At 40.4% G+C, this 16,493-nt stretch overlaps 1 protein-coding gene across 1 annotated transcript in view; it reads right to left on the bottom strand.

Annotated features, from left to right (window-relative positions):
- Window positions 1-16,493, bottom strand: part of LOC139204964 (inactive phospholipase C-like protein 2) — a 36,154-nt gene that overhangs the window by 10,123 nt on the left and 9,538 nt on the right. The window contains exons 2-4 of the mRNA XM_070835009.1: window positions 6,716-9,199; window positions 5,205-5,408; window positions 999-1,074 (exon numbers count right to left, since the gene is read on the bottom strand). Of these exons, the coding sequence (XP_070691110.1) occupies window positions 999-1,074; window positions 5,205-5,408; window positions 6,716-9,199 (2,764 nt within the window). The remainder of the gene's footprint in view (window positions 1-998; window positions 1,075-5,204; window positions 5,409-6,715; window positions 9,200-16,493) is intronic.

Genomic DNA, 16,493 nt, shown 5'->3' with positions numbered 1-16,493 from the left:
TGCCAAGACAATAGAAATTGAATATTTTATAAGTCATCCATCTGGAAACCAATAAAGCTGAGCCGTGATAATGATGGTCCTTCTCTCCTCCCTTCCCTCACTTGGTGCTTCCAGCAGGCTCGCTAGGTGAAAAATTAGCCTTCTATGCTACTTAGATGGAATTCATTGGCAGACGGTGCTGCATTATGAGGCACATTTATGTCAAAATTGAATTTCTGTACCCATACGTACTGGTTTTCCAAATATGTCTGCATAGACTGAAACCCATTTTACATTAGAACTGTTGCAGAATAAAGAGTGTCCGCTCAAAGTAACAGGAGCACAGGAAAAACACACAAAGAAGAGAGCTGTCCATCCTCTGACGACATCCGATGCCACTATTCTGCCTCTGACATTGTACACTTGAATCCAGCACAGCCCTCACTGATGAACCTCTGAACCTTAAACCAAACCATGCAATTAGAATAACACACAGGGGCTGTTCCTGGTGTGAATTAAACACGTCTGAGCCACAGCTTTTCAAAGGGAAACACTGACTGCATCGCATACTTGAACATGATTCAAATGGTAATTCCACTTATGCAAATAAGTAAAGTATAACCACTTCTATTGAATTTCATATGGACTGATCTGCGTTGTGAGGCTTCAGAGAGATGATGAGGCTATAGCCAAGCATTCTGGGGCTCTCCAGTAGTGTCTGAAAAGAAGAGCCTTTTATGGTTGTTCTCCTTTGCCATAGTGAAAAAATGGGTAATGGCTGCACTCTTGCTCCATGCCACATTTTTTTTATTATTACTGACAATATTTTGATGCTACTTTTCTTCCTCTGTTCAACATGTAGATCCAAGTAGGAACGAAATGTTGTCAATGACAGAAAGATGTGGCAAGAGTAGAGGCGCTACCCCCCTTTTTTTGACACCATCTTCTGGTCACCTTGCACCTATGTGATGTGTGTATAGCTACTCTACTTCCTCCCTCACCATGTGACCGTCTCTTACCTGCTTTTTGGGTTTGTAGAATTCTCTCATAAACCCCCTCAGAGTTCTCTAGCAGAGTTTTGCTGGTCTGGATCACCTGAAAGGAGACAAACATATTGTTCTTATTAGCCTTTATTTCAGCAGAACTGCCATCCCACAATAAAGCAGGGAGCAGTCTCTGTCTGTGGCCGGGTGTTTCTATCCAGGGAGGGCTCAGGGAACCAAGCTGTTATTACAGGCATGTCGGTGGGCGTGGGCTCTGAGCTGCGTTTTTGGAAGCCAAAATTAGAGGGAAGGAGACATAAGCAATTAGGGTGTTTTATTAAAAGTTCTGTTTTTTCTCCTCAGACAGGAACAGTCTCTTGTCTGCAGGAGTAAAATATAACAGTTAATAGGGACACTTGAGTTTGAAAGCATCTCTTTAAAAGAAAAGGCACATAATCAAGATGAGGAGAAAGCCTAAACGTGTGAGCCATACTGGAGAAGACCACAGGCGTGCTATCTATGAAAGTGTGCTAACTGTGTGCTGACTTTAGCTCCTGTGGTGTTATGCTTAGCCTTAATTGAGTGCACAAACTCTGCTGACCTACAGACTATCATAGTGTCCATTAACTCAAAGAATTTGGGAAATCAATTTACATATTAAATGCCAACACCGCACCCTCCCCACACCGTGCTGAACCCTTTGGTTTCCTTACACAAGGATGAAGGCACAATGGTGTTTCATGAGGTTATCAATGCATGTGTAGGCTGTCAGAAAAAGATGTGCATAAGCTCAGGGTGCACAGACATCTGGACCATCTCTCTCTCTGATCATCTTAGTAAAGGCGTGATTGTTTCTTGTGAAGGAGATGATACTGTACTGTACTACTAGTAATAACCAAATGTTGCTCTGCTTTTAATTTCAATTAGTGCCTGTTGGGTACTGGCCCCAGTATGCAGTGTTGTAATTGACTTGTACATTTACTTGTACACTCCCTAAGTGACTTAAGTACACCGCAAGGTCATGTCACAAAGCCAGACTGCCTTGCTCCAGCTGCCAAGATGGAAAGGAAGGAAAGAAAAACACCATTTTACTCAAGCTCAGTGTAACAAAACCATTCTGTGAAAAAAAAAAAAAGAGCAGTGGCCAGCATCATGCCCCTGAGATCGATCTCTGGAGCATGCCAGCTCTGTGGCCAGCTGGCAAGAGCAGAAAGAAGGCGTGGGGAGGGGGAAGCAGGGTGTCAGGTACAACGTGGAGGGAAAATGTGAACAATAGAAACTTCTTTCAGAAATCCAGGTGAAGGAGCACTTTAATTAGTAAAACCTCAAAATTACTCCCAAGGACAATTTGGTTTTACTAAAAGGTTAAGTCAGATGGTATTCTCTGTTTTTCTTATTGGTGCTGGTTTCTTATGAATAGTCAATAACCAACAATGAACTGATCCTAGTGACCAAGTACTGCCTGATACAGCTTACGCTCCATAAATGAGCCACACAGTTGCACTGGGTGATATGTAGCTTCACCTCTATGAACATGGGCCCTGTAGTTTATTCTGAGTCAATTCCACATACACTGACCTGCTGCTAGAAATACTCAAGATCAACTGTGTGGTAATCTAAAACACACGCACTACTTATTTCTTTTTGACTGTTTGAGAAAATACAGTGCACTACTGTTTAAATTACCTAGCATTTTCGAAAAGTGAAACTATGGCATAAATGTGTAACTCGGTTTTTAATTTGTATGTCATTAATAGAAACCAGTAGGCTTGAGGGGCCAAGAAACCAGATAGTTTTGAGAGTCAGAACATAGAACACCAGACTCACCCTTCACATCATTGTGGTAGAAACTACTTTGGTCGTCAAGTGGTTGTCTTCTTATCAACTATACTGATTTGTTTTTCCATGAGATCTGACACAATTTTGTGTTTGTGCTTTTCCTGTGTGCGGTACATCATAACAATGATGATTATATAGAGTCCACCCCCTGATACTGTGTTCTGTATGGGGAACAGATACAGTTCCACCATGTTGTGCTACAAGCAGTCATGACTAGGTGATTGTGGCTGTTTGTCACTCGGCAGCTGCAGTTGCGGCACTTAAAGCTGTCGCACACGCTGTGATTACTTCCCTGATGGGAGTAGAAATTACCGTCTTGGTGGCACATGCAGCATCTCCAATGTATTTAAAGGCACATTCTAAGGTAAATGGGTGGACTTTGCTCCATTTTCCAGCTAAAGATTCTCTTGTAAGTGGTGTGTTAAGTTCTATCATTATTATTACCTGCATTTAACACAGGCACAAACTTATATTTAAGTTGATGTTAAGTTTAGCAGTACCAATATTCACGTAAAAACTAAAGAGGAACACATTTTAAACGACAGGCTTTAATTATGAAAGCAAAGCACTTGGAGATATGCAGTTGGATAATCATACACCAAACTAATACTTACACATATATGTATAGTTTTAATATTTCCAAACACCATAGGAAAAATTTGATTATGTTACTGTCAGACAAAACAGGAACTAACGTATGGGCTTCGCATTGTCCTTGTTTCAGAAATCATGCAGCTGTAACTCACAAACAGTGCCCTTAGTTCATCTGTTGTGAACAAAAACAGAAATTAGACCACATTATCTAAGACCACAATCTGGCATCATGCTGAGTCTCTGCACCTTTCTCTCAGCACACAAATGGGCAGGGATTGAGACCCAGATACTATTTTTGCCAATTAGGAAGCGAAAACCTGGTTACTCCCAGTGGTGGATTTTGACACAGCGCCTGCATTTCTAATTGTGCTGTTTCATACATTATTTACAACTCTTTAAGTTTGGCTCTTCTCGCTTCATTTCATGTACGCCTCTGTACTTGTCTCTCTCCTTCAGCTGTGCACCTTCCTGCTCCCCGTCTCTTCTGGCACTTTGCAGATGATCAAGGCCTGCAGCTTCAAACCACTTAAGCCCTTGCTCTTAATTTATTCGATTTTGGTCCCCTAACACCCGTCAATTTCTCCCTTCTTCCCTCCAACTCAATTTTCCTGGCGTTCTTCCCATCAGGGCCAATTAACTAGCCCTCCACTCCTGAGTCTGAATAGAGCAGAGGGGTCACCTTAATCGGCCCGCATCTCAGCCTTTTCAGCATCAGATGTTCATCTTTGAATCTCAAGGGATGTGATGTGCCATAAAAATAATATAATTGGGTGCAGATAACACCTAATTGTATAGTTGTTTCCCATCACACATTGTTTCTCTGTGCACTGTTTTCATAATAATTTTTATTATATAAGTACATGTGAAATGTCTATCAACACTTGTCACACTGGTGTTCACATAGAGAGTTTAAAAGAAATGTACCAAACAAAATATTTAATATGATGCTAACAACACCATGTTTGCTCTCACCAATCCATTAGCATTGTACAGTGTCATCTCCCTCTTTGCATACTGTAAAAATGTGAGACACCAAAAACAGCTGGGCTCAGATGCTGATGCCAAACACTGACTCTGATCTTACAGGGCTGAATACGTATTCTGGGGACATAACGCTACAGCCAAAAGGTTGGACATAAATCTGAAAACAACAAACTCCCAATTAGTGGATGCAAAATTATTCCAAATAGTTTACTTGTTGCTCTACTTCTGCCCGTGGATTTGGGATTTCTTATGAATGATGGAAAGTTTACTTGTTCATAATGTACTGAGAATCAATGTGAAAGAACAGGATGTGTTAAAGATAATGGTGTTGTCTGGGAATAGCCTCAATGTCACGTTGCATAACGTGTGGACATTGATTTTATTACTTAACAGAGCTCCAGCCCCATTACCTAACTATCTCTGTATGTCCCCATTAAGTCCAGCAAATCCAAGGTATTGATTTGATTGGAGCCAAAGCTAGTTTGTTTGGTTAGTTGTTCTTTTTCCTCTTACGAAGATACAGTTAACACCACTGCCAAATCCTCTTTAAACAACAGTTAACATGTTGAATTGTATCTCTGTTTCGCTGCCTACATAAGAACCATGAGGGTGGACAGAGAAGAGCACCACAGAGCATCAGCAGATTAAGTCTGCTGTTTCCCTGTATCTTTTGTATTGTTTGAGGTTTGTATAACTGAACGTTAACGTCTTACCTTTTTATCTTATCTTTTCCTGTGTTTTTAATTATGGTAATTTATCCAACTCATCTGCTTGTATCACTGGCTTCCAGGTGTTATTGCTTTGCAAATAAAGTGGACTGCTCACCATGTCATAGGTGGTGACGACTTTCTTGAGGACCTCTGGTAGGAGACCTTGGGGCTCCAAGTTAGGGTACTGGTCAGCGAGGTTGAACACCAGGAGGGGGCTGTTGTCGGGCCCAGTCAGTCGAGGCGAAAGGGCCAAGATGCACTGCTTCAGGTTAGCCACTGCTGACAGGCCGCACAGCTCTTTAAAGGACACAATGGCATTCTGCAGAGAGGAGACAAATTACAGGCACATTTACACAATGTTAATTACTCTGCATTGTCCCTTCTTAAATAAAACAAACATGAACATACAGCTGCATAAGGTATACTGGTTCTGCTTTCTACTGGCATGCCAAGCAAAAGATGTCTATAACCATCAGTCAAGTATGAAGAGAAGGGAACTTAATATTCCATGTTGCTAAAATCTGGCATCGACCTGTATATAATATATAACCACCAGCCCACAGAGTAGCACCCTGTTAGAGGAAGTAGCTGGAAGCTCATTCAATACCTGTGAGAACTTTCCCTTTGGCACTTGTCAGCTATTCATAAACACTCAATCCTTTTGGACTGACACAGTATCACATGGAAATTGAACAAACACACACACACACAAATCTTAACCTTCCTGTGAAAGGCCAAATTTAAACCCTACATAAACAACCGGAGGGACAAACAGTGACAGGATGGCCAAGATGTGTTATAGTCTCAAGGCCAGTGGCTTGTTATCACACAATGACTGCAATATAAACAGGGCTACCAAAATAAATCCTCATACAATGCCTGTAGAAACACAACATGAGACGAAGCACAAAATGCTGTGACACTCCAGTACAGCAATTCTCAAAATTTCATGTGATGAGGATTGAAGACCACAAATATGACACAAAAGTGAATATGAAAGAGAACGAATTACACAATTTTCATGCTCCCTAGGGGGGAGAAGCTCGCTCAATATCAGAAAAGAAAAAGGTTGGCGATGACACTGGCTTTATCTGGATTGGAGGCGCTTTGGTTAAAAACATGTTAACAGCTTGCTTAAGGCGATATTCATATATGGCTGCAGTGATTTTAACATCATTAAAAATGATTGGTAACTCTTTCTCTGCATCTTTCTCCAATTTACACATTACAAGTTATGAATATGTATTACATGGATCTACCACTCAAACAGGAATCTAATCATAATGTTTCTCAATTTGTCCCCCTGCATCTGTTTTACTATTGTACGACACATAAGGATTAGATCAAACCTGATTGTTAAACCTTGTGGTTGTTCCCTTTCCAGCAATTTTTTTAGATGCTCAAGATTCTTTGTAGTAAATGTGGTTATAATCTATACTTGAATTGGGGTTACATTTTCTGCAGTCTAGCCTCTCACAGAAAATCATTCCCATGCTGACAGATGGAAGGAAAAAAATCATGCAATTACCACGTGATACTGTTGGCTCAGCAGTGTATACATCAGAGGCTGAGGATAAGTGTATAGAATAAGCATTAAATGGAGTTCAATGAATTTAAATGTTGTACCTGCATATTTTCTCTGAGATCTGTTGCCTCCCTCAGTGGCAGCATGGCTGTTTTGAAGACATCATCCACAGCCTTGATCAATAGCACTCTCATGCTGGCATACTCTCTACTCCTCTTGCCCTTTCGTACAGACAGTCCCCGTTTGTGTGGTTTGCCGCCTCCTCTTCGATTGGTGATGGCCACATGAACAAACAACAAGGTATGTGGCAGAACCTCCCCTGTCAGAGACTGTAGTGGTACATGGCGAAAACCTGGCTGGAGACACTCGAAGGGAATTGTATATTGGCCGATAAATTCGTCACCAATGTAGTCGTCATCTAGCACCACAAAGCGCACCATTGCGAGCTCGGGGAGATTTATCTGAAACTCAAAGCTCTCATCAAACAGAGGGTTGTCACCATTCTGGTTGACCGTTTTAGTCCTTTGTTCAGCGCAGTCAGCAGGAATGCCATGTATTTCCACATACACATATGGGTCTACTACGTCCCCTTTGGCACCTGAGCCTTTGGGTTTGGGGAAATTTTGTCCACTGATGATCTTGATGTGCAAGAGCTGTGGAGAAACACCAGGCACTGAATCTTTAGTGTTGGCACTAAAATAAGAAACCTGCTCCCTCATGATCGCTGGGCGCAGCACATAGCCACAGTTCCCATTCTGACGGAACCAGCCGATGTTTAAATCCATCATCAGGCCAGGGGTCTGGTAGTTCATTGCCACAATCTGGCAACCACACTTCCAGAAATCTTGTGGATTCATGTTGCTGGAGTCAATCCGCATGGGGCTGGGGTAAACCCGTGCTAGGAACTTCTTGTTGTAGTTGACAAAGTCACCTGGGAAGTCATTGGCACAGCGACTTGCAAAGACCTCATTGAAAGAGCAGAGCTCCCACTGCTTCTGGCTCTGGAAAGATGTTTGGAAGTCTTTGAACTCCACAGACTTACACAGGGTCACAAGATCAGAGAGGTCCTTCGACAGCTGGAATTTCTTGGGTGCGACAGTCTGTTTTTCTGCAGATTCAATGCTCATCCTTTGAGACATCTCTGCCCCCTCGTCCTCATCTGTCACCTCACCTTCTGAAGCAGTGCAGTTTGTGCTCAGTTTCTTACCCTTCAGCAGGATCTTTCCCTTCAGTTCAAAGGGAGAGGGGAGGTAGCAGTCCTCAGGTTTTGGATGATCTAGCTGGATCTTGTCTCCAAGGATCTTCTTTAAGTGCTGAAACATGACTCTCTGCTGTTTTAATGAGCAATGGTTTTCTAGACACAGTATCAGTGGAAACTCAGATGCAACAAAGGCATACTTGTTGATGACGTCTATGACGCTGCGAAAAACAATCTGTGATGTCATTGTGTGACCAGTGTATATTACAGGTTCGTTATCAGGCCCGTCCCACACATCCAGCTCTACACTGCGGCAGCCCATCTTGAGGGCACGGATATACCCTGTCACATCAGAGGGACCTCTGAACTGATCTTCTATCAAGTATGTATTGTGGGATGCATTGATGTAATAGTGGGATAAAGGCTGGGTCATGTCTTGGCACACTGTTTTTTGTTCCGGGTCAAATATATGGCACTCTGGAGACATAAGATAGTTGGTGAACCCATCAAGAGAAAGCCAACCCTTGAGCTGGCCTTCTTTAGACGGTTCATATTTTTGAATGACCTCTAAGCTGGTGTCTTCACTGACTTGTGCCATACCTTGCTCAGCTTCCAGAAATATCATTAAGTCCTTGGTATCCAGAAATTCTTTGTTACTGGAGAACTGAACAAAGAGAAAATAAATTTCTGGTCTGGTGCAAAGATCATGAAAGACCTCAATGAACTCCTCTTTTGTCACATCAGAGCCTGCTTTGTCTTTAGCTTTATGAAGTTCCTTGAACTTCAGCTCTATTTTCACATTTTTAAGTCCCGCGTTCAACTTTTTGACTAGCTGCACAGCAGTACATATCGTTATTTGTTTGCTGTTGTTACTGTCTGCTTCATCAAAAAGTTCACCTAGCCAAGATGAGCGCATGTTGTTCTGACTGCTCTCTATCATGTTCAAGGTATGTTTCCCATAGGAGATCAGGTACCTCAGCCCTGTAACCCATATGTTGGCTACATCTGCAGTGTTTGCCACCAAGTCCAGGGACTCGTAGTTCTGCCCAAAGATGATTGAGAAAGCACAGTCCTCTGATATCTGGTCATAGGTTCCATTAGTTCTAAAAGTGTCTGTGTTTTTCCCTGTCCGAACCTCCTTGATGGATTTTACATCAATTTTGGCCTTTTCTGATTCCTTCTTTGAGGGCTCCCATCTCAAAGACTGCATGTCAGCATCAAGGAGAAAGTAGCGGTGGTAAACGCGCGAATTAGATCGCACTTTCTTCAGCTCTGAGCCATCCACCATTGCACTGATGCAGTCGCTTGCACTGCTAATTTTCTTCTCAGTGGGCATGCTACTGAATGATACAGTCTTCTTTCTTTCTTTGCGCTGTCTTGAGCCATCCTGCAGAGAAACAAAACATAGTGCAGAATAAGTGAAAAGCTCATTTTTTGTTTCAACTCAGATAATATACAAATATATTATGAATATGTGTTCAGCTATAGAGACATGGTTTTCTTCCCGTAAACAGTCTGTTGACATCATTCACTAAACAAATCCATCCATCTATGCTCTGTATCGCTTATTTATCCTTAAGGGCCGTGGGGGGGCTGGAGCCAATCCCGGCTGACATCAGGCAAGAGGCGCTTGGTTAGTTGGGCACTCCCCAACTAACCTGTAGCCTGACGTTCCCCTTTTTCCCTGCAACAAATAACCTATTTCACTTAAATATTTTAGGTTTGACAAATGTCTTTTACAGTAGGATTCAGGATTAAATATTAACCTAATATATAATATAAAAATATTATTCACCATATAGAATAATACAACAGAACACAACATGCTGCCTGCTCTGATATACTGTTTACATGTCAAGTCCTTTCTTCCTGGTTTGTTCCCTGAATATTTGCTGAGCAGAATCACAGCAGCAACTTTGTTGGGTGACTTAAGGTACCTGTCACTGTTTATTATAGAGATACCACAGGAAGTCTCCCTCAGGAGAGTATCGCCCACACAAATCCCGTCATCCACAGCAGCCACATTCCTGACATTTTCAATGAACCCTGCTCTTTCCGCTGCAGCAGGTTTCTTCAGCACAAGGACTTTATTATATTATTAATATTTTGGATTATTCAAATTCGTTTCATAATATTAGCACCAGCCAAACCCAAACCTGTGTGAATCATCTTGTGGCAGCTTAATGGTACCACTTTCTACAAGAGGAATGCATCATTTTGTCAACTATATGATGCTGCCAAGTTAAAAATTCCTTATGCTGCACTTCACTAGAAACCCTTGATCTTAATTTTCCTTCTGGGTTTAATGAATTGCTTTAAACCTTCACATCCTTTTATGTAATGTGAAAACCTCACATTCTGGAAGAACCATTGCTCATAAAATCAGTGGGTCAAGAAAAGATGGGGAAAGTCTTTCATTTATGAGGGATGGGTTTTATGCGGGATTTACATGCGTCTAAAGCTATATGTCTATAAATGCATGTAGGAACTTATAGGCACCCCTCTTCCCTCTGACAGTTATATTTTGCTTTGTTTACTTCACTCATTCAGATGACAATTTTAATAATACATTTGACTCTCCCAGCCAAGATAGATTACTATGTAGCTGTCATTTTTCACAGGATTGGCTCTTTTTTAAATGATTTTTGAAACCGTATCTACATAATCACTCGTTTTTGTCTAATGTCTCTCTGCTTACTGTTGCCTCTATGGTCATGGTCTCACCACACTACAATGTAACAGCAGTTCCTGTTGCACACAGGGATTTGCTGTGCTACATCTTGTATATACACTTGACCGCAACTCTTAGTCATATTGTTTATTTTTTTGACAATTAAGACATCATAGTAGATGATATACAATAATAAAACTTAGTGGATTTGTACAGAGGAGGACGGAAGTTAAGGAGGGTTAAACAAAGTCCTCCCCAACATGAAAAACATCTCAGATTCAATCAAGTCAAATAATAAACATCTTATCAAACAGATCCACGGAGGCCTGTCATTGGGCAACTTGAAATTACAGCGGGCCAAATAATATTATGTAATGAATTAATCATTAAAAATCCCATCTGTGTGTTGGAGTATTGCAAAACGCACAGACCAGCACGCTGACTCTGCTTGGTAGAATCACACACTTCTCCATGTATGGACCATGTCAAGTAAATATAATAATCACATTGTTTTACAGTCTGCTGCTTAAGGACAGCCCATTAAAAGTGGAGCTTAAAACTTCAATGCATGACTGTAGATAATCCTTATGATCTGCACAAGAATGTGGACTTGGTCTCTTCATCTTAACCTTAACTTATGGTCACATCTTACTTATTGAAATGTTTCTGTTTCCTGCTGAATTGCCAGGGCTGCCATGCCAGACATTCTCCTCAGGATTTCCCTCTGCTTCCTTTACCAAAACTAGAAAACAATACTGCACACACCCATCTCTGTGTTCACATTTGTTATTTGTTTCCTGTGGAGACTGTTCCTTATGCAACAGTTCCTTATCTGCCTTAGGTGGAAGTCAGGCGGCTAAGGGTGTTTTCTTTAGCAATAACTAAGCTTTTTCATTTGTCCTTAAATGGTACTTAAAAAGTCAAGATCACCATCATCAGATTGTCTATTTATAGTTCTATCAGATATTCGCTTTATTGGGTACATATTCTTCTAGACACGAATATCACTTGTCTCTGTAGAGACTTGTTCACTTCCTTGAAGTTCAATAATAAACTTCAGAGTAAACTGTGATCAAAATTATTGAATTAGCCAAGACACAGCAGAGCACCAAAACAAGCTTTAAAATGGTAATATCAGAAATGTCCAACTAATAATATGAGTAGCAAATCCTCAACGAAGACCCTGATCTTCATCAAGTCACCTATATAGCTTGATTGGGTATATTAAAAATGTTTGTTAGAGAGCTGGAATGTACATTTCATACAGCAGGAATGACAGAACCACTAAGTGCATGCTGAGTCGCTGGTATTGATTGATCAAGAACCTTATCCAATACCCGCTTGATATGTAACCATTATTTCATGTTGGTCAGGATTGTCACTAATGACAGCACTGCACTTTTGGTGGTAAACATCCAAAACACACTGCACAATCCTGTTACTCATCATTTCTTTGAAACCCATGAAACTGGATTTTTTTCATGCAGTGTCAGGGGAATCAAGGTTGAAGTCTTTGTTTCAATGTTGCGAGAATCTTTGCGTAACTGTGGCTCATTACTGAGTTTTTTTTCCACCGAGGAAAACCCACGGTACATGTTGAAAGCAAGACAGTAGAACGTAAAAAGGATGTTGGATGTTTTCAGGGTGTTTCATAATAAAGAGATAACAACAAGGCTAATCCCATCAGGCTTACCCTGACAGGGGAAATTACTTTTATGCCTGAACACACCGTTTCAACGTGTGTTTGGTCTTTGAGTGTGTGTGTTGATTGAGTTAGTTTAAGAGAGGCAACCATAGGACGGGACAATGAGAAAGCTTGTGAATAAATAAGGCAGTATATCCAACTGCTCGCAGATCCCATAGGAATCCGAATCCCCTAATGGACTGAATCCTGCAGTTTTTTTCTGGTTCAGTGAGCAGTTATGAACTGTCTGTACAACTGAAAATATAACAGGACCCATTACGCTCTGCTCCAGTGTTCTACCTACATCCCCAGCAACAAACAATTTGAATCACCTGAAACACATTGCAGCATTAATCAGCTTTCTGCTCCAGACCAGCATTGGCTTCACAATGATGTAAATCTATTCAATGGACAGAATTTAATCAGAATGCAAATATAATATGGCAACCAGACTGGTGCAAATCTGGTCCCTTTGTTGGCCTGAAATGCATCTCTATTGTTTCAATTGTACAGGCACTGATGATGTTTATGAACACTTCTATTTAATGATCAACTATTAAGGCCTGTTATGCAACATCTGTTATAAAGTGACAAGTTAAATGTTGACATCCTGCACATATTCTTCCTGTCCTTTGGCACAATGTAAACACTCAGTCCTGAGAGCCAGACGCTGAATCATTTTCTAACTCCTGATTAGACTCTAGTCTACATTCAAGTCTCTTCCACTACCTACCAAGCAAACTGAGGCAACTCCATGCTTACATATCCCACAGCTCTAAGAGTGGGATGTATTACCATGATAATAAAAAAAAAGCATATACAGTGATTTTAGCCATGTGGTCCACCCCTGAATCTTTTAGTAAAGAAAAAAAAGGAATATACACAGTGTTGCTCCATCTTGATTTTAAAACTATCCATATATTTTATGAATTAATATTATTTAATTTGTTCGTTACAACTATTCCGCTGCATAGCAACTGACAGGGAGATCTGTAGCACTAGACCAAACTCCTAGTTTCTTCCCAAGTTGCATCATTACAAAAAGGCTGTATTATCACCACCTGAAATGTCCAGACAGAGGAGGCTGTGATGAAAGCAAATCCAATGTGTATGAAATAGAATAACAAGGTAACAGAAAATCTTTGGAGGAACAAAACTAGTCACATACAGAACTATATTCTACATCTACAGCAGGGAACTGTATGAAGTAAATGCATTAAAATCCAGTTCTGATGAAAAATGTGCTGTATCAAAAAATGTCACATGCTTTTTTTGTAAACTTTTTTAAAAATGGATAGACTCACTGAACAAACTGAAACCATGGTAACATCACAAATTTATACAAATATAAAAATAAAAATCCTAAAAATATGAAGAAGCTATCAAGGCCAAGAACCACCAAATTACCCCTTCACCTATCTGAAGAGGGGAAAAGGTTAAAAAGATTAATAAATGTACTTTTACCTTTATGTTCATTTGAATATGCATGTGAAAATACTTCAAATTGTAATTGTAAGGCTGACAAACAATAAAATCTAATGAATAACCAGACAGTGCAGTGCACATAATACAGACATACAACATTCACTATTCTAAAGCCTGACCAATATTCCATTAACCCTAGAACACTAACGTTGGGCGATTTTCACCCACGTGATTGTGGTCATGTGATTTTCATTGTCATTTTTAAAGGAATTCCCTAATTTTAGAGCCTTTTTATAGGATCCCCCCATGATACCTTTTTTTCGTTTCATGAGACGTTGTATAGGGGAAAATTAAAGAAGAGTACTGCAATTTGCCGTGTATTGTACTTTAATATATTTTGATGAGAAGTATTTTTTTATTGGGTAAAATATACCCGACGTTAGTGATGGTGTTACTAACTGTTAGGTTAGTGTTCTAGGGTTAAAGAGCTTGTTTTGATTAAAACTAGCATATGGGGGCTTTTAGTTCTCTGGCTTCACTGCAGTCCCACAGAGGTTTGAACCTGGTAAAGGCCCAGCTGCCTCTGTCCTGTACCATATGATATTAATCGTTGAAGTGTGAAGAGGGAGAGTACCCTGGGAGTAAACTTTACACTCTACCATTTCCTCAACACATATAAATGAGAGTTACATGTCTATTTCTAGATCAGTGTAGTTGCGACTAATGGACAGTCCGTCAGTCACTAGACTAGGACCTCAATTTAAAGTCCATTCTGTTTGTTTATTCTATCTGGTCTAAATACGCCCTGTTAGTATTCTGACCATTTGTGTTTGTGAATCTGAGGGGATGGGGTATGTATGTAGCTGCATGATAAGAATATACTGGATTGTCTGATCTTTTAGGACCACATATTAGGCTGTGGATACTCACAAGTGAACGTGCAACAAAGTTAGCATGAGCAGTTAAGACAGACAACTACATTTTCAAATGTGTTGTCTATATGGTACAAAAATTAATTACTCTTTAAGTTCAGAATGAATAAGTTTTCCCCTTAGTCCGTCCCCCCCCCCCCCCCCCGTCCCCCCCCCCCAAGTCCTTGGCTTCTACCTGGTAATGCTGAAAAATAAAATGTTTCCTCAAAGACTCAAATGAGCTTTTTTTCATTGGTATTATTTTAGTTTTGAAAAAGGAGAAAAAAAATATACCATTAACCAGAGAGACATCGCCTTCAGTGTTGTGAGGTAATTGTTCACTACCATTTTCCTCCAAACTGTTCTCTATGGAGCTGTTTCAGGATTTACATCATCAGCTCTTAGTCTTTTGGCTCTAGGCTTTGGTAGAGAACCTCTAGTGTTCTCAAATGTTGATTGAGCCATTAACCACAATTACAGTAAATTCATTTGTTAGTTCAGTAACATTAGAATGTGCCTTTACACAATGTTGATGGTTTATGCAGTCGCAGACTGTGCCTTGTGCCTAAAGAATACCGAAAATCCTTTCTGACATCGCAACCAAACGTGCTATATTATTATGAGGTCAGGCTGATCACAACATACACATACCTGTACTCTTTCTTTTCAATGCTGACTAATTGTCAGTGATGGTAATTAGATCATAGCTACTGGACAGGATGACTGTTTGTTACTAATACGCAGCTGATGAAAATAAATCTGTGTAAATCATCAGTGATCTCTCACCTGCCGCTAGCAGCAGTGAAAAGAAAAGTACTGGACTTTCCCTTCAACTACTGTGTGCCTCTTGTTTATCTGTTCTGAAAGCCAGCTTTAATCATGACTATGTAACTAACCCTCTCATGCTTTTATAGCTTATGTGAACAAAACATTTTAAAGGAACTTTGTGGTCGGCTTGTTGGTTGACATGACGTTTTGTATCAGCACCAGCACTCTTTCTCACTTTACAGTTAGCACCTCATTTCCCAATCAGTGCGCCGGGCCCACATCAGATGGAATAAGACAAGTTAAAGGAACAATACTCAGCTGGTCTCTGCTGACATTACATTGCAAAGATGTAAGCCCAGTCACATAATTTCAGTAGCCAAAAGCCCTTTAAAAAAAAATAAAAAATCACCTGGCCGTTGGGCCCATTACATACCACACCTGAGGATTGTCTCCACTACTGAGGTTATAGAAATGTTATGAAACCTCTCTGCCTGAAATGCAAACACCTATATATTAAATAAGCGTCCCCCAAGACCATCCTAGGGTCGTGAGCCACTGACCCACGCTGCAAAGGCCAACCCAATGTAATATTGGAGGCCTGGTATGAAGTCATTTTTAGGGCAAGGCCACTGGCCTTTATAAATACAAATTTATTGGTGCATCGTGACTAAAATGTAAGGCACCAAGGCCAAAACCATAACAGTAAGTAACAGTAAGCGATATTACATTGTACAAAGACAAAACAGTATACAATGAACAACACTGAACAATATGTATAGGAAAAAAAAATCTGGTGAATAAAGTAAACATCAATGAATGAATTATGTAGCAAAAATAAAAATATTAAGTAAAAGGATAAATTACCAAATATAAAAATCAGTAACAATAAAATTCATATATATTAATCAGGGGCCATTGAAAATAATTCTAAGGTTCAGCAGTGTGCCCAGATGAAGTAGTGGCCTGACGTGCTTTGTCTCATTCCGTCTTCCAGCGTTTCTCTTACTGGTAGGTTTTGCTGCTTTGGACCCAGTTACTTTACTTTTACTTTATCCACACAGTGGTTAATTATCTACTGTAATTCTAAACTTAAACACTAGTTCTGCTCCAGCACTCACAGCTCTCTACTAGTCCCACGGTTGTGTCCATGCTATTCAGATCTGCTAGTAGTTACTTAGCAGTTAGCCACGGCTTCTCTCTCCGGCTCTCTTGCTTGGCGTAT

The sequence above is a fragment of the Pempheris klunzingeri genome, chromosome 8, assembly GCF_042242105.1.
Source record: "Pempheris klunzingeri isolate RE-2024b chromosome 8, fPemKlu1.hap1, whole genome shotgun sequence".
In the NCBI taxonomy this organism is placed as follows: domain Eukaryota; kingdom Metazoa; phylum Chordata; class Actinopteri; order Acropomatiformes; family Pempheridae; genus Pempheris; species Pempheris klunzingeri.
This window is presented reverse-complemented; position numbering and strand designations above follow the sequence as displayed.